The 20,283-nt window shown below is 43.0% G+C and overlaps 2 protein-coding genes across 5 annotated transcripts in view; one reads left to right on the forward strand and one right to left on the reverse strand.

Moving 5' to 3' along the window:
• Positions 1–464: 464 nt before the first annotated feature.
• Positions 465–6,018, reverse strand: PGRMC1 (progesterone receptor membrane component 1). Its single transcript, XM_064712509.1, has 3 exons — positions 5,602–6,018; positions 3,639–3,794; positions 465–2,395 (listed from the first exon to the last, which is right to left on the reverse strand). The coding sequence occupies exons 1-3, from the start codon at positions 5,918–5,920 to the stop codon at positions 2,295–2,297; spliced, it is 576 nt and encodes a 191-aa protein (XP_064568579.1). The 5' UTR covers positions 5,921–6,018; the 3' UTR covers positions 465–2,294.
• Positions 6,019–11,416: 5,398 nt separating this feature from the next.
• Positions 11,417–20,283, forward strand: part of KIAA1210 (KIAA1210 ortholog) — a 50,613-nt gene continuing 41,746 nt past the window's right edge. Inside the window, exons 1-2 of one of the 4 annotated variants that reach the window (XM_064712514.1) lie at positions 11,596–11,820; positions 16,826–17,002. Coding sequence is in view for 2 of the 4 variants with exons in the window: in XM_064712512.1 (XP_064568582.1) it covers positions 11,807–11,820 (14 nt within the window). In the remaining 2 variants the exon portion in view is untranslated. Of the gene's footprint in view, positions 11,491–11,595; positions 11,821–16,825; positions 17,003–17,203; positions 17,225–20,283 lie in introns of those variants that run through there. The other 3 variants (XM_064712515.1, XM_064712512.1, XM_064712513.1) reach the window with 3 other exon arrangements.

A 20,283-nucleotide genomic window follows, 5' to 3' on the forward strand; every position in this document is an offset into this window, starting at 1 on the left:
CCCCAAGAAGTATTAACAATGAGCTTTTCTTGTGTTACTGCATGTTTTCTGCATCATTTCTGTTGCTATTTCTCTTTGTGATGCATAACGTTCTGATGTACAGATTAATCCTTAAAATAGTTTTTAGTTCCTCAGAAGATGTTACAGAGTAACTTTAGAGTCAGGTGGTTGGGTCCACTTAAGGGTAGGTTACAGCTTTCCAAAGCTCCAGCTTTTGCTCAGTATTAACAATTACTTGGGTTTTTTTCTGCAATAGAGCACATTCTCTATTTAATATTCTGTCAAAATTTTACTAGCAAACAGCATTTACAAGCATTCCATTAGAACATATTTTACTCAATCTATGCATTGGATAATGTGACAGATCAGAGAAAGACAATATAAAACTTGAAACATTAGGGGAGTAATAAATATAATAATAAAATATAACATTTGGTTGCAGTAAATAAAAACAAACTCCACCATTATGCAAGAGTATTTTATTTTCTGCCTTAAACAAATAAAAGCACATTTCCAATTTGAGGTAAACCATTAGTAGTAGTTTGCAAAGAGTATAAATGTCTCTAAAAATAAAACAGCAACACAAAGGTCATGACAAGGCCTATGTGTGTCTCCAGACCTTTGTCAGGTAGTTCATACAGTACCACTTTACACAACTCTGGCTCAAACAACCTTGCTCTTCATTGGAAGGCCCAGTGCAACCAAAAGAAAATCCCAGGATGGTGTTGGGACTGAGGGAGAGTCAGTTGTTCTCACCACAGATGGTCTCAGGCACTTTAATATGTTGTGTCAACTCGTTTGTGAAAGCTGCTGTTGTGCAACACACTCTCCTTCTGAACACTTCTGCCTAGTTTGCACCTACACCCAGGACTCAGTTCCTCATTTTGGGCATGTTGCCAAACTGAAACAACCAGACAGTCGAGTCAGAGAAATGAAACAGAGGGAACTACACCAGACAGGCACCCTGGAGATTCTGCACTAGCAGAATCACCTGGACAAGAAACAAGATCACATGTGATCAGAAAATCATTAGTTATCTTGGAATTTATAAGTTTTATGGAAGTATTTTGGATGATGAACATTTCCATTTATCCAGCCTCTCTGGTAGGAGGGAGGTCATTTAGAAAAAAACCTAGTAATTAAGCATAGAGGTAAGCCAAGAGAGCAAATAAGTAAAAAGCAACTCAAAGGTCAGGTCCACAGGTATAGCACTGCTGGTTATGCATGAGATTGTGTCATTTCTTTGAATGGCAACATTCCAAACCAACAAAGGCCTCAATGCAAAAACAGCTTACACTGTTTTATTTTGTACAGGAAACTTATGTAAGTTACATTGACCAGTAATGTTTTTCTGCTAGGTAAAGGTGCATGTACAAGAGCACTTGCTAATCATGCCATACCAGCAACTTCTTGTTTTTTAGGCCTAGGAATCAAGAGCAGCTGATCTTCCATGTTTAATATAATTCCATTAACATTCATAGGAGCACTTTTTGCTGAGAAGAAAATCAAATGAACAATAGTCAAGTCACACTCCATGGTGTACCTTTAGGGATGCCTAGTTCCACTCATTACCTAAACTTTTGTAACACTATAGATGTGCTTTAAAAGTGAACAGACAATATTAGTCTATGCAGAATTATGCATGTTGAATACATCAAGCATTCATCAGTCTTTATTAAATACTTAAAAGTGATTTAACCTCACAAAAATTCTTAATCTTTTTTAAAAGCAGTTAGTGTTTCATCTGTAAGTCACTAATGCAATGACTCAAAAGCCAAATTATCTCACATAATAATGAATTACACTGCACAACAAATGAGTATGATGCTTTGTGAACAAAATATAGTCCCTTTTCTAAAGGAATTACAACCCAGGTAAGATCTGCCAGATCCTGCAGAAGCTAACACAAAAGAAGATTTAGTGGTGTTTGTGTTGCATATGTGAAGTGAGTCATGTGCTTGTCTCCACAGTGATAGGTTGGTAATGAAAAACTTGATTCCAACCTACTTTGCACTAAATGGTGATAGCAGGAAAACAGTCCTTTATTGCCAAAATTGCAGTTTACTTTTGCACAGACATTTGTCATGCATACTTATTATGTGGGTTTAAAGGAAGACAGATCATAGACCTTCAGAAGCTTCCCACTGAATTTGAAAAGGAAATCTTTGAAAAACCATTCACTGTACCTCTGGACCTTTTGTAAACCTTGCTGCTGCTGCACCTTGTGAAACAGAAGTGGAATGTTACAAATGATCCATTGTGGTTCAAAAATAGATTGTTCCACACTGCAGTATCTACTCTTTCTTTGCATCCTGGGCATCTTTTTCGTCTTCATCAGAGTACACGGTGGGTTCCTCCCCCTCCTTCAGCAGCTTACCAACATGATGGTACTTAACTGGGGAAAAAAAAAAAATCCAAGTAATTTTCTGCCCTGAAGAGACACGTTTATAAACTCCTCCAGCTGTTTTCTGAATGAACAGGATGACTATATTTCAATAAACAGCTCTGAGCAACTTGTTCCAAACACTGGGGGAAAGGAGAAAAGCTAAAATCAACTACTACCTGAACTACTATTACTGCTGTCATAAGAATCAGGTGAAGTGAATATAACTCTCATTTTATTGCCTAAACCAAAAGATGAATAAACACAAACTGAGGGAGTCACCTAGCCAAGGAAACAGAATCCTGGATTAGATTATTTCTCTTGCCAATGTTAAAACCAAAGGCATTGTTAGAATATTTACATTATTAAACATGCACATACGTATGTGCTCACATATACACAACCTGGAAGGGGTTATATTTTTGTAATGTGTATTACAAATATTCAATAGGACAGAAGGGAGATAATTTCTCCCAAAGATAGAGATGGGTCTGTTATCCGATTATGTGATTAAGCCTCTGATTTATTTTATATCTCCTTTTGAGCTTGTAAAAATGCCAAGATATATAAGGACTGAGAGCTATATTATGTTGCCTATCTGTCAACTTCAACAAAGCAAAAGAACCCCCTGATTTCAGGTATTTCAGACTAGCAACGTTGTTATAAATACTTAAACCAACTATTTGCCATATTTAATAGGAACACAGTAATAAAAAGAGTGGACTTCACTGTCAGTCCTGATGCTCAACACTTGTAAAGGTAGATTTTAACACTAGCTCAAGTCATATATTTGATAGCACAGTTCTGGTTTCTGCAACAAGCTTGTTAGCATAATAAACCAGCCATTCAGTGTGGCGTGATTAACAGTCTTAATTAAAACAGGAAGAAGGCCAAAATAGTAGGGGCACATCAGGTCAGGATGGAGATTTCTAATGACATCATGTGGAGAAAACCCAATTGTAGCTGGTTATAGTAAATCTTTCAACACTAGATTTAAAAGGAAAACACATTTTAGTTACACTATACTGATAACTGGTGGACTGGTGTATGCAATTTCCATTATATATATATATATATATATATATACACATACATACATATATATTTTATATATATATTATATAATATGCATATATATACACGTGTATATATATATATATATATATGATGCTTCCAGCTGGTTACAGCCTTTTAACTATTGCTTCCCCTATTACCAGTTAATTCCTTCTTTGTAAATAGGTTAAAAATTGCTTACAAGTGAACTGGGACTCCCAGTCCCTCAAGGTCTCTTGCTGTGTAGCATTGAGGTCAGAGAGGTCATCATAGGTATCCCTCAGTGCCTCCTTGTCCAGGCAGAAGGTGGCAAGGCCTCGGGATGCATCTCTTCCAGCAAAAATCCCATATGGGCCCTCTTTGAAATAAAAACATAAGCAGCATTATTGCAGAGGCAATGGAAGCTATGTTACCTTCATGGATCAGAGTCCCCAGACTAAAACAGACGGTGAGTTTCTACCCTGAGCCATGCATCAGGTGCCTCAAGCTTCTGAAATGCTTTAAAGTTTTATTCTAATTGGTAGTAAGAGAAAACAGAGGAAGAGGACAAGAAACAAAATAATGGAGAAGGATACTACTGAGGTTTGCTGAAACATCAGGACAATGAACCACACAGTGGTGCACAGCACATATAAACTGGGTGAGGATAAGCATACAGACTGGGACACACATACTTAGAATAAGGAACAGAGGAAGGATGTCTATGGGGTGAAATCAAAGTTTTCTAATGGATACTCCTGACTGGAGATGAAAGCATGGCTTGACAGAAAATATAGTGGAGCTATGAGAAATTACCAAATTGGAGGAAACATCTATTAAAACAAAATGCAAGATGAACTCAAATGACCAAAACATTTAACTCACAGCAGATAAGAGACATCAAGATAAACTCTTGCTAAACTTCATTAATGATTGACTTGCTTGCATGACAAGCCAAAAATTGAGATAGTGCATGTTCAACTAGACATTCAAAGTTCTTCTAAAAGGAGCTTAAAGAAGTTAGATATGAATTCTGGTTATTGTAGAGCACATGCCAACTTCCAGTGTGCTTTTTCCTAAATTAATCAAAAGAATCTTACTTTTCCACTAAAATGAAAATCAAACTAGCCAGACATTGTGGTGAGCCATTCAGCAATTACCAAATCAGATGCAACAGACAGCTTTTACTGTCATCAAATAAGGCAGCATCTAAAGCTTGGACCTTATGTCAACTGGATTTTAAGTTGCACAAATACAGAACTGCACATCTAACTCACTGTGCATATCATCCTGACTGCTGCAGAATGCAAAGTTACAGCCTGGTATCATTCAGTGGCAGTCTCGTCTATGTTTGGCCCAAAAGCAGTAACTGATAACACTTCCAAAAACGTGGTGTCTCCTGCATTTTTCTCCTTGTCTCTTAAGTAGCACTGGCAGCTCACTACTGCAGCTACCAGGCTGTCTGGACAGCTCGAGAGTGGTTATGCCAGGCAGAACCTGGTACAAATCAGCAAGCCTCAGTGAGCAGTTTTAACAGGCAGCCTCTGATAAAAATAAAACCCCATGGCCTCGTGGAGGTGATAAAACTCCTTCATCTGGGTGCACGTAGTCCCACCCACCTCATCATTGGCTGCTCTACGAGCATAGGTTATTCAATCTTTGCACGTTTGAACTATGCTCCTGGTAGAAAGCTGGTTTAATCTAAATTGCCAACTATTTAGTATAAATATTATGCAATAGAGTGATACACACTAAAAGTTGAGAATGGAATGTCAACACTGAGAGAATACTTCGCTTCTGCTGCCTGCCATCAGGCAAAGGCAACCCAGGCCCACAAAGCCGCCCAACCTCTTACGGTACGTGTAGATTGCCATGGGAGAACACCGAGAATAATGAAACAACGTAAAGTGGCAAAGCCGGAGTTTCTCCGACGCCGGGGCCCGACTGGACCCGGGCGGCAGCAGTGACCGTGCCCGCCGCTCACGGGCTCGCAGGGGCGCGCAGCCCTCCCGGCACCAAGCACGGGCCGAGCCCTCCCAAAGCTCCGCATGCGGACCGGGATGGGCTCAGCGCCGATCCCCGCCGAGGGAAGGCGCTCCCGGCCAGCACCGGCCCTGACCCGCCCGCGCTTCCCCGGAGCGTGCGGAGCGCCCGGGCCGGGCCCACCCCGCAGCCCCCGCCCTCACCGGGCCCGTAGAACTTCCTGGCGCGGGTCACGTCGAAGACTTTGCCGTTGACGGCCATGAGGATGCGCGGGTCGCTCACGCCGTCGAAGGGCCGCAGCTGCTCCAGGGTGAAGTCGCGGCGCTTCATCTTGGGCAGCGGCGGCGGGTCCGCCTCGCCCGCGGGCGCCGCGGGCCGCTCGCCCCGCAGGATCTGGTAGAGCAGGAAGAGGCAGAGGCCCAGCAGGCTCAGGTTGAGCGGGGAGCCCACGATCTCCAGCAGCAGCCCGCCGCTCTCGCCCGCCGCCTCCTCGCCGGCCACCGCCACCTCCTCGCGGGCCATGGCGCTGCTCTGTGCGGCGGCTCCGCGGGCTCAGAGCGCGCAGCGCGGCACGGAGCACAGAGCACGGAGCTCTCCCGGCCCGGCGGGGCGGACCCAGGGGCGGGCGGTGGGCGCGGCGGGGCTGAGGCGCGGGCGCGGGGCCGCCCCCAGGCCGGTCCGGGCGGGCTCTGCTGGGCGGGCCGGGCCGGGCCGGGCGAGCTCGGCTCCGCGGCTCCGCGCCCGCCGCCGGCGCTAGGTGGTGGTGCGGGATCGGCCGTGGCCGCGGCTCCCCAGATTGGGTCACGCCAGGCCGCTGTGGCGGCACTCGGTTCCACAGAAATTCCGTAAAAAATAACCTCGGGGTGGCGTTAGAGCCGTGTCGGAGCTGCCGCCATGCGCTGTGCGAACCACCCTGCTGGATGGAGGATGGAGCCAAGCTCAGCTCCGTGCTGCCAAACACTGAGGAGGCAGCGGGCAGAAACTGATGTACTGGAAGTTCCACCTGAACACAAGGAAGAAGAACTTCTTTGCTGTGCAGTGATTGCACATTGGAGCCGATTGTCCTGAGAGTTCCTGGAGTGTCCCTCTCTAGAGATTCAAGAACGGTCTGGATGCAATCCTGTGCCCCCGGGCTGACCCTGCCTGAGCAGGGGGCTTGGACCCCCTGACCCACTGTGCTCCCTTCCAGCCTGACCCGTTCTGTCACTCCCTACACTCGCTCCACCTGTGCACATCTTCTCTTTCTTGGCAAGGCAGTGACTTTTCCGAATACTTTAGAAATGTCCAACTTAGCATAGAAGAAAAGGGAAGAATGGGTTTTTCTCATTCAGATATTACCTCCAGGCCTCACAAAACTACAGAAGCAGCAACCATGATGTACTAATATAGCATGAAAAATAAAATTATCCTGTCACAGAGTTCTGTATTAATGTTTCTTCTCAGTGGAGGTTTTGGTGAATTAAAACTTAAGCTGAAGGAAAACTAACTTGAATGGCTCTACTTGGTGTGGTGGTCATAGGGGGGAGCAAAAAAAGGTACAATATGACTGGTGACATCTGCTCCTCGGTATCAAGTGTGAGAAAGCACAAAGTGATGCCTTGGGTCTGAGTAGTCGCCTCTGCAAAACGTGTCCTTCAAAAAGATCACAAACCAATGCCCTGCCAGTGTATCGTCATTCTCTACACGAGTCAGTACCTCAGGGTACACCTAGAGAAGAAATGCAGTGTACCAGCCTTGATCACAGAGTCATTAAAGTTGGAAAGACATCACCAAGTGCCAACCTGATCTCCCATTATAGCTTGGCAGATGGATCATATCCCTGCTTCAGGGGAAGCAGGCTGCTTTCACTGAACCTGGCCCTGGGACACGTAGTCACAGAAAACTGAAAGAAGTGCATTTAGTTTACTTTCTAATTCTCAGAAGGAATATTTTAAATAATAATTCTCAATAACTGTAATAACAACTGTAATAATAATAATAATAATAATAATAAAAATAAAGAATATTTTAAACTCTGTGGGTCACTGCAGATATGGATAATATTTTGTGAAACACGCAAGGACTTGTGTACTAAGATGTTTAGACACGTTGGCTCTTGGTGTTTGGTTCCACCTGCTGTCTCCTTTGGGAAGCTCCTTGTTTTATAGATCAGCTCCTGAACTTAGATCTCTCCTGTCGTGGTATGCACTGACTTTTGCCTCCATCTGCTGTGCAACTTGAACAACTCCTTGTTTCATTGATCTGACAGCTGAGATTTGTACTTGTTAATAAAGTAGCTCTGCATTTTGACTCTATTTCAGATACTAGAGAAATCTCTGAAACTTCAGAATTATTCAAATTCTGAAGCTGTATTACCTAGTTAATTCTGCTCAGTGTAGACCTGACACTGTTACACTTCATTGTGCTGCTATTATGTTGCAGAGGAATAGATGTAGAAAAAAGGAAGAAATTTGGAGGGATATTTTACATTTTTTTTAACAGCGAGGAAAAACCCCAAGACTCCAAAACAATGCCAACCTTGAATCTGACCTTGAACTGGACACTAATCTGGGAAAAGAAGCTTTGTTTATGCCTAATATCCAAGAGAAACGATTCAAGAACAGTTCATTCTTAGATTAAGAAGGGCCAGGAAACATTGCCAAGATTGATAGAATCTCAAGTAATTTGCCATGCGAGTGCTGGTACTGGAAGTGGCCCAACTTTTCAGCTCTTTATAAAAAAATTCATATGCCTTAGAATGCATCTTAAGCAAAAAATAAGAACAGATATTTAGAGATAAAAGGATATGAATAAAAGGTAATACATTGGTCGGAAATACCTAAATTCATGAACCTTTTGTTATGCATTTCCCTCTAGCAAGCCCAATTGGCAATTCCTTTAAAGAGAACTGAGGTTCCAGCCAGAGAGGAGTTTGCCCCAGCTCTAGTTAAACACCACTGGCATTAATTGTGCTCCCCCACAGGTTTCCCTCTCCATTCTATAAACAACAATAGCTTTCTCCTTGAAACTATACTGCTTACATCTGTGAGATGGGTTGATAGCCTCCAGCAGTGTTCTAGCATAATGCTCTCTTCTTATTAATTGAAGAAAACACTGGAACTCAGACAGGTTTCATATCCTTGCAAGTCAGGATAGTTCAAACAGTTTTAAAATTCTCCTACTTGTATTTTTTAAGAAGTACCGTTGATCTGTTAGAGATGAAGAGAAATTAGCTCTGCTACACCTCATCATTCTTCCTACTGTGCTATTTCCACTTTGTATCTTGTCTGGTAGATTTAATGCATCTTTTAGAGCAAATTTAATTATTCTAAACAAAGTGTGCTTTACCTGGGTTCCCCATGATTCTATTGTTGCCAAGCTGGTTTTGGGCCTCATATTCTCTCATTGTTCCCGTGGAAGCCCTTCACAGCAATCTCTTTCTCTGACTCACCTGATTGATCATTTTAATTTAAACTGAGGCTGCAAGTTTGCATAGATTCTAATGCCTTATTTTTATTACTTGTGATTCCCAGAAGTGTTGGTCACCTGGAGCTATTGCTGGTTTTATTTGACCTGCAAGGACCCAGGATTTCCAAAGCAGCAAGAAGGTATCTCAGTCTTTTAAATTACTGAGAACTGGTTATGAATAAAACCACTGGCAAGTTAGATCTTTGCTGCCCAGACAAGTATGATTTGTAACTCCTATTTGAGAATTTGAGACTTCAGGAACATGTTGTAGGACTGCATTGCAAACAGTTTGTGATACCATGGAGCCAAAGAGAGCAGATTTTTGCCTTGTGGTCCAATGGCCTCCTTACGTGGGGTGGGTCTGTTCCAGGTGTGGAACAGGCGCCTGACCCAACAATGCCCTGAATTACACCTAGTCCTCACATCAAAAGCACAGACCATCTTGTTGCTGGACTTGCTTTATTTATTAGTGTTTATTTCCATCTCCATCACGTTTCTGTTTCTTTTTTCAGTTGTATCTTCTGAGTTTCTAGCTATGCTCTCCATCCAGTAATGTGCAAGGAGGAAGGGCTGTGGAATGTGAAGAAGACACTGCTAAAGACTATCAAAATCCTGTCATTCCTGGAGATAAATGTGTAAACACCTGCAGCATAAAATAGCTCCAGATGGGACTTTCTACCAAGTTTCAGAAAATGTGTCAGAGAGAGGTGTTGGAAAGACAGACTGTTTGTGCTGGGGAATTGCTTTGCTCAGAAATACCCTGTTGTGAACTTGCAGCTAAAATCTTTCTCTCACGGGCTTCATCTTCCCCCCTTCCAGGACTGTAGCTTTCGGTTCAATCATGCCAAACAGGACTGACAGTCACTGTAACAAGAAAGCTTGATTGATCAGTATGTACAGCAACCACACTAGGAAGTTTTGGAGGTGTCTTCTAACTACAGATGAAAATCCAAGTGTGAATTCTCAGTATTGGCTCCTTTTTCTAAAAAGCAGCAGATGTCAAAACCAATCTGCATAAGCTGCAGATACTTCTGGAAGAGGTGAAGAAAAAAGAAAGCATAAATCCACATGTGATTCTTGCAATGTAAGTGTCTTAGTATCCCTAGGAAGCACACTCATAGACCCTGAAAGAGTAAATGAAATCCCTGACTTCCTGAAAACAACAACTTGGGTTTCCTTCCAGGTCTAACGAGCCAGAAGGATTTTATATATCAGAAGTAACTGGGTGATGTGAAGGAAAATTGGTGCATGCCCAGATCAAGTCAAACCAGTAGCACTGTTAGAGGGATTAGGAAATGTTGTCTCTGCTCCATTAGTGTTGGATATGGAAATGCTGTTCATGGCATGTACATGTGTTGTTCACAGGTACCTATTTTTATTTACACTGGAGACATTCACTTTGCATTTTGGAGCACATGAGCTGTCTTCACTCTGTCACTGCATCCCTAAAGGAGGGCTTGTTACTTCTGTGCTACTTCTGCAACAGGGCAGGTTGGTCTGTTTCAATGGGAATTGGTAACCAACTTCAACATTAATAGATTCAAAGGTTAGAAGGTGGGAGTGATCAAGAAACTCAAGAACCTCATCCCAGGTGTAACCTTGCAGTGTTTTAGTTGCGGAAATGCAACAAGATGGATGGATTCTCATCCTAGTTTATTTAGCTGAGATCTGTTCAGTCACTGAACTTGATTTGACACAAACTGGGATACTACACAGTGATCCAGTAGAATCCAGTTTTCAACAGGCTAGGGAAGCACTTCACTGATTTCCCAGCCTGACGCATTTCTAGTTATACAATGCCCTCAATGGGAAAATTTTTCAGACCCTCAAAGCCATCCCACAGCCTGAACAGTGTTACCTGAACCATGTTGCTGAGAGGATGCCTCTCACTGTGCCTTCAGCCCTCCAGGTGATGTGCTGGGTGCTGACTTAGGTCAGGCTGAATGTTTTCCCCAAGACATTGTGTCTCAGGAGCTGAGCCCCAAAAACTGTCAGGGAAGGTTTAGGTTAGATACCAGGAAAAGGTTTTCCAGCCAGAGAGTGGCTGGGCACTAGAACAGGCTCTCCAAGGAGGTGGTTACAGGACCAAGCCTCTGTGAGCTCAGGGAGTGTTTGGACAGTGCTGTCAGGCACATGATGTGATTCTTGGGGTGTCTTGTGCAGGGCCAGGAGTTGGACCTGATGATCTTGATGGGTCCCTTCCAACTCAGCACATTCTGTGATTCCGTGGTCACGCCATGGTTGTGCCTTCACAGCTGGGTTGCTGCAGGTGTCTCAGGCTGGAGCCTGTACGATTCCATGGACAACAACAAACCAGTAGGAAACCTTGGAGGCAGCAGGGACTTCCCAGGGCCCAACGGCTTGAGTAAGAGCCAAAATTCCTTCAGTGTCACAGGCGGCGTTTTGTGTAAGGCGCTCTCGCAGGCCAGCGCAGCCCTCGGGCGGAGGCAGCGGGCTGAGCCGCTCCCAGCGGGGCTCGGACCGGCCCGGGGTGGGTGTGCTCCCGCGGGAGGTGGGGCCGGTGCCCGGTGCCCGCTGGGCGGAGACAGGCGGGGTCAGTGCCCAGTGCCCGGTGCCCGCTGGGCGGCGGCGGGAGGTGGTGCCGGTGCCCGGGGCGGCGGGCGCGGGGGGAGCGGGCGCGGCCGGTGAGTGGCGGCGCGGCCGGGGCCGGACCGGGCGGGGCAGGCACGGGGACGGGGACGGGCACGGGCCCGGTCCCGGCACGGGAAAGGCTCCGTGCCGGCCCCCGGGCAGCCGCCGTGCCGGGGCCGCTCTCGGGGCCGGCGGCGGCGCTGGGATAACGCCGCCGAGCGCTCCCCGCGGAGCTTCCCGTGGGACGCTCGGTTCCAGTGCTGTAGTCTCGGCTCCCTACGGCTGCGAACGCAGAGGCTGGCGGCTGCATGGGCATCCTCATCCCGAACTTGCAGGCTTGCAGTCTTCCAGTGTCGGACCTGACGTTTTATGCTCCAAATCAGGTTTTTAACCTATGTTAGGTAGCTGGAGTTAGGTGGCTGGTTGTTATTATAGGCTGGAGTTTATTTGTCTCTTATGTCGTTGGTAGAATTGCTGGAATTGGTGGCTGTTTCCCAGGTGTGAGCACTTAGCCCCGGTGTGGGGGACTGGGAGAATTCCTGTGATCTCAGAGCTTCTGTGAGGAGTGAGTGGAGAGAAGCAGCAGGGTCTTGTAAAGGGTCAGATCCATAAAGTGTTGTAGAATGAAAAGACATTGTGTCATTTCTTTCATGATTATTTTGCTGATACACTTACTGGCTTGATATTAACAAACACCTGTATGCAGGCATAAAGCCTTAATCGCATAACAACTTTGATGAATTTTCTGTGATAACCGTGCTTGTACAAGTCAGAGTGTCTGAGGTAAGGGCTGGTGCTTTCACCCAGGTGATGAGCTGCAGACAGGCTACAAGCACAAAATATCCAAAACCCTCAGCAAACCACCTGCAGTGTTCTCCACTTTCTAGTTCAGCTCCTCTTTTGGAAATACCATTCAAAGTGACCCATTTCCCTTCCAGCCCTTGTGCTGTCCTTACACCACATCCTGTGGAGAGCTGAGTGGATTTCTCTGCCTAGAGCTGTGCACTGAGCAGAGCTCGTCTGATGCATGTTTGGATGAGGTATTACTCATTTCAGAGCTAGTGTAGCAGACTGGAGAAATTAAGAGTTAGCCTGGTACACAGACATTCTGATCCACTTGGGATTACAGCCACTGTGGATGTTTTACACTTCATGCTGTCTTTCTGGTATTGGACAGAAACTGAAAGTAGTTACAGGTAACTTGAAATGTATTGTTTGAAGCCTTTAAAACAGAAAAGCAAGCTTGGTGGCCTTATCTTTTATTAACAGCTTCATGAATGTGAGTTTTCTATTTCTTTTTTTTCTCTCACACAATATAATATATTATAATTCAGACTCCAATATCTTTGCAGATCCATTTTAAGACAGGAAATGCAAATATATATATATATATATATATATATATATTTATCTTGCTGCTATACAACAAATACAATGAAAACTTAATCCAGCGTGGCATAAATTTTTTCACTGTTTGCTCAATTGGTTTATAGTTTGGACCTTTAGTTCTATAATACATGGTCCAGTATATTGCTAATGCCTCAGGCCAATTCCTGAAGAATATTGTACCAGAAAAATTATGTTTACCTAGTGAAATTGCTCATTTGTTTCCAAAGGATGTCAGTAGATGACTTATGATAAGCAGACAACTTATCAAGATGAGCACTCTACATAAAAGAAGCTATACTTCCCCAGACTGATCTCCTATTTAGTCACAAGAAAATACAGCCCTATCACACAGACAGTGTGAGGCTTGCAAGGATTCCAGAACTGTCCAGTCCAATGTAGAATTTTGGTCCAAATCTGCAAAATTAAAATTTGACTTGGTTCTCACTATAGTATAAGAAAGTGCAAAGCACTTCTTACCTTGGACTTGACCTGACTTGACCCAAGTTCAGAATATATTTAGATATTTAGGGGATTTATTTATGTATATAAATGCTTTTTCTAATGTGCAAACCCAAATTACTTGGATGTTATATGAACAAAAAATAAATCCCTCTATTTTTTCCAGATCACTGTGAGTTGGAAGGCTTTTCCACATAAGCTGTTTGCTTATGATTCTGTCAAAGATTTGATGGAAGTTTTCAGAAAATGAGATGTCAGATTCCTGTGACCACAGAGATGGAGACATGCCTAAAGCTGATTTGATGATTCAAAACTCTTTGTCCTTTGGAACCCACAGTACAGGGTTTTTGACTGTATTCAGACATTTGGGAAGTAGATCCCCTTTTAGACTTCTTTTTAGTTTTTCTGGGAGCAATTAAGTGCAGACAACTATCAAAAGGTAAATTTTATCACTTAAGAAATTTTACTGGCACTGGTTTCTGTTTCAAAGTGATATTTTTTCCACTTGTAATGGTTCTTAATTTGTAGGTCAGGGAATTTCCTTCAGATAGATGCACAGCTCTGTTTTCTTTCTCCAGAAGATGATGTATGGCAGAGAAGAAACAAGAAGTTGTACTTAGTCCAAAGACTTGCTCAATACAGGCCCATTTATTTAAATTCTAAACACATTTATTTAGACATCAGTGGGTACTTAGAATATTTCACAAGGAAGCAGTAGCTGCAAGTGCAAATACTGGAATCTTGCATAAGCATTAAGAAAAGGGCTAAGATGTTACTCAGTTTGAACAGCTGTGAAAATGGGTACTCAGGGAGCAATAATTTGTGTATGTGAATATGATACATTTAATACAAACAAACACATCTTTTGTTGTTCCTGCTTAATATCTGCTAAAATCCTCTACAACTCTGACTGGGATGTTTCCTGTGTCTGATACTGTTGAAGTGTGTTAGGCATTCATTGATAGGTATTTATTGATTTGTATGAAGTCTTTCTACATATAAATGAAAAGGAAGTACACATATTTTAAACTGGGGAGCTGATTTTTTTTTTCTGCTGAGGATTTTCAGTAATCCTTATGTTTGTGCTGTGGACAGTGTGCGTGGTGTGGTTGGTCTCAATATCTTTAGTTATGTAACATAAACATCAGGCTGTGCTGTAAGTCAAACAGGGGACAAAGCAGTGTGACTGCAGCCTCTGGTACATCAGTCTGCAAGCTGACTGCTGAGATCTGAGGAGCTGAATTTAGTGGAAAGGGTGTCATTGATTTTAATGAGCTCTGGATATGGCCCAAACTCAGGAATCAGTGGTTTGGTTTTATTGGAGTGGCACCAGCATCATGTTGAGTCATGTGTGCACAGGTACACAGACATCCTCTTAAAGTTTAAAAGGAGTGCCAGTGCCACAAGCACAGATGCCATTGGCATTTCATCATTTTCTCCTAAATGAATTCAAACACATTGCATGAGATTTTGGTACTTGACACTGGGTTTAGTGGAAATGGCAGTTCTCATCATTCCCTCAGATGAGTTTCTATGCCAGTTCCTCTGTCTAAGTTCAATCTATTGTGTAGTTTAAACATAAACAGATTTCTCTCCATTTGGAGAGGTTTATCTCCGTGTCTTCAGCTGACAGCTTCTGTGTGCAATGGGAAGGAGTGCTACAGGTTAGAACTTGAAACCACCTCTTTGGTGAGCAGCAGACACTCACTGATGTTATTAACAACCATTGTTTCAACTGCTGCTCATCCCTGACTCCTGCTGACTATTGCAGTTCTCCCCCAAACTCTCGTAACACCTCATCAGGTCATAGCTCACACAGCCAAGTGATCATGCAAGGCTCTGAACATTATTCTGAGTAACCAGAACTGCAGCAAAACTGCCAAAATACACACTCAGTCACAAAGCTTGAAAGCAGGATCTTTAATGATTCAGAAACTCAAAATTAAGAGAGCACCAAATATTATTTCCAATATACCTACTTGTTTAAGCTGTCTCATAATTTAGCTGCCTCAGGAATGCTGAATTCGGGCTGGCTGCACTATTCTAAGCTCTTAAAACTGCAGGAAGTAATGAGGATCTTCTTGAAATTGCTGCTTAAAAGCCTATGGGGGGAAATGGAGCTTAGTGTGCCTACTCATTTTGCTTACAACTTTGACACCCTCTTTAGGGCTAACCTCAGCAAAATGGCATGTCAAGGAATCACACACCATCTTGTCATTTCACTGCCACTCTTTTCATCTGCTGTTCCACTCATTTTTCTTTCTGCTGAACAGGCATTTCTTAGAATTTACTGATATTTGCCCATAAAAAGGGCTGCCATCATTCATAGGAGTCTGTTAAATATTATTGGTACAATTTGCAGCAAATCACATTACAGTGCCTTGTGGTCAAATGTGTCCTTTCTTTTCTCCCAGTTAATGCTTGATGAGACCATTTTTGTACACCACTAGGTTAAGTGGGAAGGGTATTTGCCAGCACCCGGAGGGTTAATGCTGCTGGATTTGGCTGGTCCATTGCCAGACTTTGCTCTTTTGAGTGCCAAGACTTTTTTTTGTGACTTTTTTTTTTCTTTTTAAAAGATGTGTAGCTTGGTAGAGTTGAGCTGCAGCCCTTACCAGGCAATATGGGGATATTTGTGTCTCCCAAACTGACCTTTTTTCCCAGTTCTGTCACTCACTGCACATGGCTGCAGCCAGGTAACAGAGATCTAAAGCTCTTCCTCACAATGTTAGGGTAAATTTTATCCCATTGTTCAAGAAGCTATTTGTATTTTCCTAAGCACTGGTAATGACAGGAGGGTGAAGTTTTGGAGGAGATACATTCTCTGGTCCTGTTGTCTCTCCAAGAGTGTCAGGATTTCTGAGCTCTCCTGAATTTACCCTGGTTTTTTATATGATAATGATTTCATTATCTCAGGAGGAGGAAGTGAAAGGACAAGTGAAAGGAAACAGTAGAGGTAGGCTGTGTGGTTTGCTTGACATTTGAGAAACGATCCAAGAGTTTCTCTATAAATTTAAGCTCTAGACCCATAGTATAACTTCCCAGAAACCTGTTAGGAGCAGGCAGTGTTTATCTCCAGGCAATATACAGAGCTCCTTGAGGACTCAGTCAGAACCATGCCAGGAAGGATCAGTTCTATTGGCCTCTGTGTTGTGTCCAAAGCAACTGTTTCATGAGAGAAGCTGAGTTTGGTGGGTGAGTGTTGATAAAATCTGCAGAAGGGGTGGGTGACTTTTCAGCTCCATGGTGGACGGTGACAGCTGCTCCCCTTTCTGTTTGGACCTGCAGTGTTGGCTGGCATTTCCCTGTAGGAATACCTGGGTGGAAAGATCCACTCAGTAGCCAGCATGATTTAACACCTGATGCCAATACCAGTGGATCTCAGGAATGTTCTGTTTAAAGATTATCTATAAGGGCTGGAGTGGTGAGGCTGAGAGTGCCATTTATCCTAGGAAATCTGCAGGTATTCCCTAAACTCCATGGTAAAGCAGAGAGATACCACAACAGTGAACTTAACTTTGCCATGTCTCTTAGCTGCAGGTGTTTTGGCCACCACTGATGCTGGGATGATCACACATCAGACACACCCATCAGCCCAGCAAATAGATGAAGTGTGTGCCAGGCTCTGTGGCTGGGAAGGACCAAGTAGAGATTCAGTTTAAACATGTGGTGATGTGACTTAGTGACACAGAACTATGGTTTATTCAACACTTTAAGGTAAAATTCTTCTGCAATTAGCTTATTTCCTGCCCCTGGGTATATATTAGATATTTTCCCTTCCCACTACTGTGAGGACAGTGCCAGCATATTTAAGAGACAATTGGGAGCACAATGGGATATTTAAAAATTGCCAGAACTTGTCTGAGCAATATGTTGTGCTGCTGTGTAAGAACTCTGATGTGCTGTGTGTCTACTCTGGTGAAATTGGCTCAGTATGAGGTATTTTTTATTATGTGGTAATTTTAAAACTCTCAACATGCAGGGCCAAATACTGTTGTGCAGTCACTGATTTCTAATTGAACTCAGCATTTTGATGCCAGTATTCCTGTATGAGTTCCCATGACTGAAGGCTGGCTAGTGAACTCAAAGTTATCTTGGATATTTATAGGGTGGCTACTCTTGTAGGGTCTTTCTGGCTGTCCTTATTGAGCAAGGACTCATGGGGAAAGGCTCTAAAATACAGATTCAGTCACCAGGAACTTTTGAGTTCAGTTGGAGCTTATGGATTCTGGAGCAGTCACTGAATTATTTGTCCTCAGCTCTCCCCACTGTACCTGCAGTAAGGAATAATTCATTCTGTGCAGAGGGGCACAGGTCTGATATCTCACAGATATCAAGTGGTAGGAATAAATTTATTGTTACTCAATATTTTCACTTATTTTGCTGGTTGAGGGATGAACTAGGTACTGTATTCATGCCTTTATACAGAGGAAAGGTAACAGAGAAAACACCCTGTTACCATTGCATACTCATTTGAGTTAAATGTCAGGAGTCTGCAGTTCTGAGTTTTATTTTTCTGTTTGTTTCCCCTTGGGGAAATAAAGCCTGCAGGCAGGACATTGTGGGACTTCCCTGCCTCGCTCTGAAGGTTAATGGTCACCTTATCTTTAGCCTTGTGTTTTCAGGCCCTGGAGCCAGCCAGCCTTTTCCCCAGAGCTGTGCTTCCGTGCTTTCCTGTATTATTGCTGAGATGGTATCAGGGATGACCTCCACTTTTAAAGTTTGATTTCAGCTGCAGCTGGAATCCAGGATGTTGATGATTTTAGGAATATTATTCCAGATGTGTGAGTCCCTGGTTGTCCTCTTGCTTGTACCTGTACAAACAAATCAGAAGTCAGTCTGTTGGGGAGGTGGGCCTACATTAGTGTTAAACTAATATACATGGGAAGTCATTAAGCTTGATTTCTGCTCACAGCACAGGCATTAGTGGCAGCCTTGGTCTGATCTGTCTCCAAGGCAGCTTGGCAAGGACATTAACTTGGAGGACATTAACTGGATCTATCCCTAGAGGGGAATTTGGGAAGAATGGTGTGTAGAAAACTCAATTCATTATTCACATCATCTCAGGATATTTGTTTAGATTCAGTAACTGTTACCTCTGATGTTTGACACTCAGAGCAGGCTCTGCTCCATGTGCCTGTAGCTACACACTGTGTTCTCACATTTCTTTCCAGATGGTCTCGTGTGTTGGTGCCTGCCTGGACACTGAGAAGGAAAAGTTGTGTTGTTGGAACTTAATATTCTCTAACACGGTATTTTTTTAAGTCAGAATGTGCAGAAATAGAGTTCCTTTGTTCAACTTCTGCACCAACCCCACCAGGACAAAAGAACGACAGTTTCCCAGTATATAAAATATTGACCATGCTAGTATTTTCACAGGAAATACCAGCTCTTCCACTGTGTCTAAAATAATCTGGTTTTCATTCAGATTATTTAAAATTTTAGATTTATGGTCCTGGGTAAAAAAAGCAGAGATGTGCGAGGTCTGGTCTGTGTATACAGGGACACTCTTACTTATCTAAAAATAAATTGCATATTTATATGCAAATAAATCCTTGTAGATTGTAAAATGTCAAACAAACAATTCTATTTCTGGATCTGTATTATTTGTTAGGCAATTGATATTTTCTGTCACTGAAGTCTGAGGTTACATCCGTGATCCTGTTGCAAATCCAGGGGAAATTATCTTTTGAATGACACATGGCCTGACCTTCATCTCCAGTTAATCCAGGAAGAACTCACATTTGGCTGGGGAGGCACAAAGGATAGATTTAGAGTGCCAGTATTTTTCTGGACATATTTTAGAATTCAGAAATGCACTGGATAGCCCATAACAAAGTTTTTCTTCACTTCTTTCTCAGAAGAGAAGACAGTGTGTTTGTGATAAACTGCAAGAAACAATGATGACTCAAAATTGCCAAACGTTGGAATCAAAGAGATTATATTATTGCTGCAGTCTTTGAAATATTCTTATTATTGAAGGAGATTGCAGGAAGTCCCTCTAACAGGAAATGACAACAACAAAAATCCCCCAAATCCCACATGTTATACACAAAGTGTGAAAACACACATAATTAGAGCAGCAGAGAGTAATTAGACTCCAGAGCAAGTATTATGGCAGATTTTTCTGGCATGAAGAATTTGTTCGTCCATAGATAAATAAATGCATGAATGAAAAGCTGAAATAGTACATATTTGGATGCCTCTGACTGCACTCTCGACCGTCAGTTTCACAGATAGGCTTTGACCCTCACTTTCCTCATAATATTAATCACAGATGGATGTACAAACTCTGCAAGGCAGAAATCCTCTTATCTCCACTTCTTTGTTGTCTGCAGACTTCTGTGTTGTTCCCAACCCTGTTTGTCTAAAGCTCTGATAGTGCAGCTTTTAACAGTGATGCTGTTTAGTTGTTTCTCTAGAACTGGAGAGTTTTCACAGAAAATTTCCAAGCCTGGCCAATTTGCCAGCCTGTAAATTTCACTTCTAGGAAAGCTGAATCCCTTTGTTTTTCAGCAAAGTGTTTCTTGAGAGCCACATTTGTGTTGGCACGTTGCTGCAAAGTGTTGCTAGGAGTACAAATGCAACATGCTTGTAAGGAACACACAGAGTCTTCATGCCATGAACCACAAATGGCTCAAGGATCAGTATATGATGGCTCACCTTATCACAATGTGACATTTACCTTGCTAAGAAGTCAGTTCAGAGACATCAAAATGTACTGGAAATCTGAAATGCTATGGTCATCACTTTGGCGTAGGATTTTTTCTCCTACCTCTAAATCTGTGTAGTGAAATTCTCAAATGAAACTTTTGTCCCTTTCTGAAAATAAATTTAAAAAAATGTAAACCAAAGACCCCTGTTTAAACACAGTTTGTGAAAGGTGTGATTTCCTTACTGTGTGTCCTCTGGTCCCTTGCTGGTGCTGTGTGTGCTGCTGCCATGCAAGCTTTGGATGAGCACTTTGCAAATGTCGAGTGTTTGCAGTCAGGGAGCTG

Source organism: Zonotrichia leucophrys, chromosome 4A (assembly GCF_028769735.1).
Source record: "Zonotrichia leucophrys gambelii isolate GWCS_2022_RI chromosome 4A, RI_Zleu_2.0, whole genome shotgun sequence".
Taxonomy (NCBI): Eukaryota; Metazoa; Chordata; class Aves; order Passeriformes; family Passerellidae; genus Zonotrichia; species Zonotrichia leucophrys.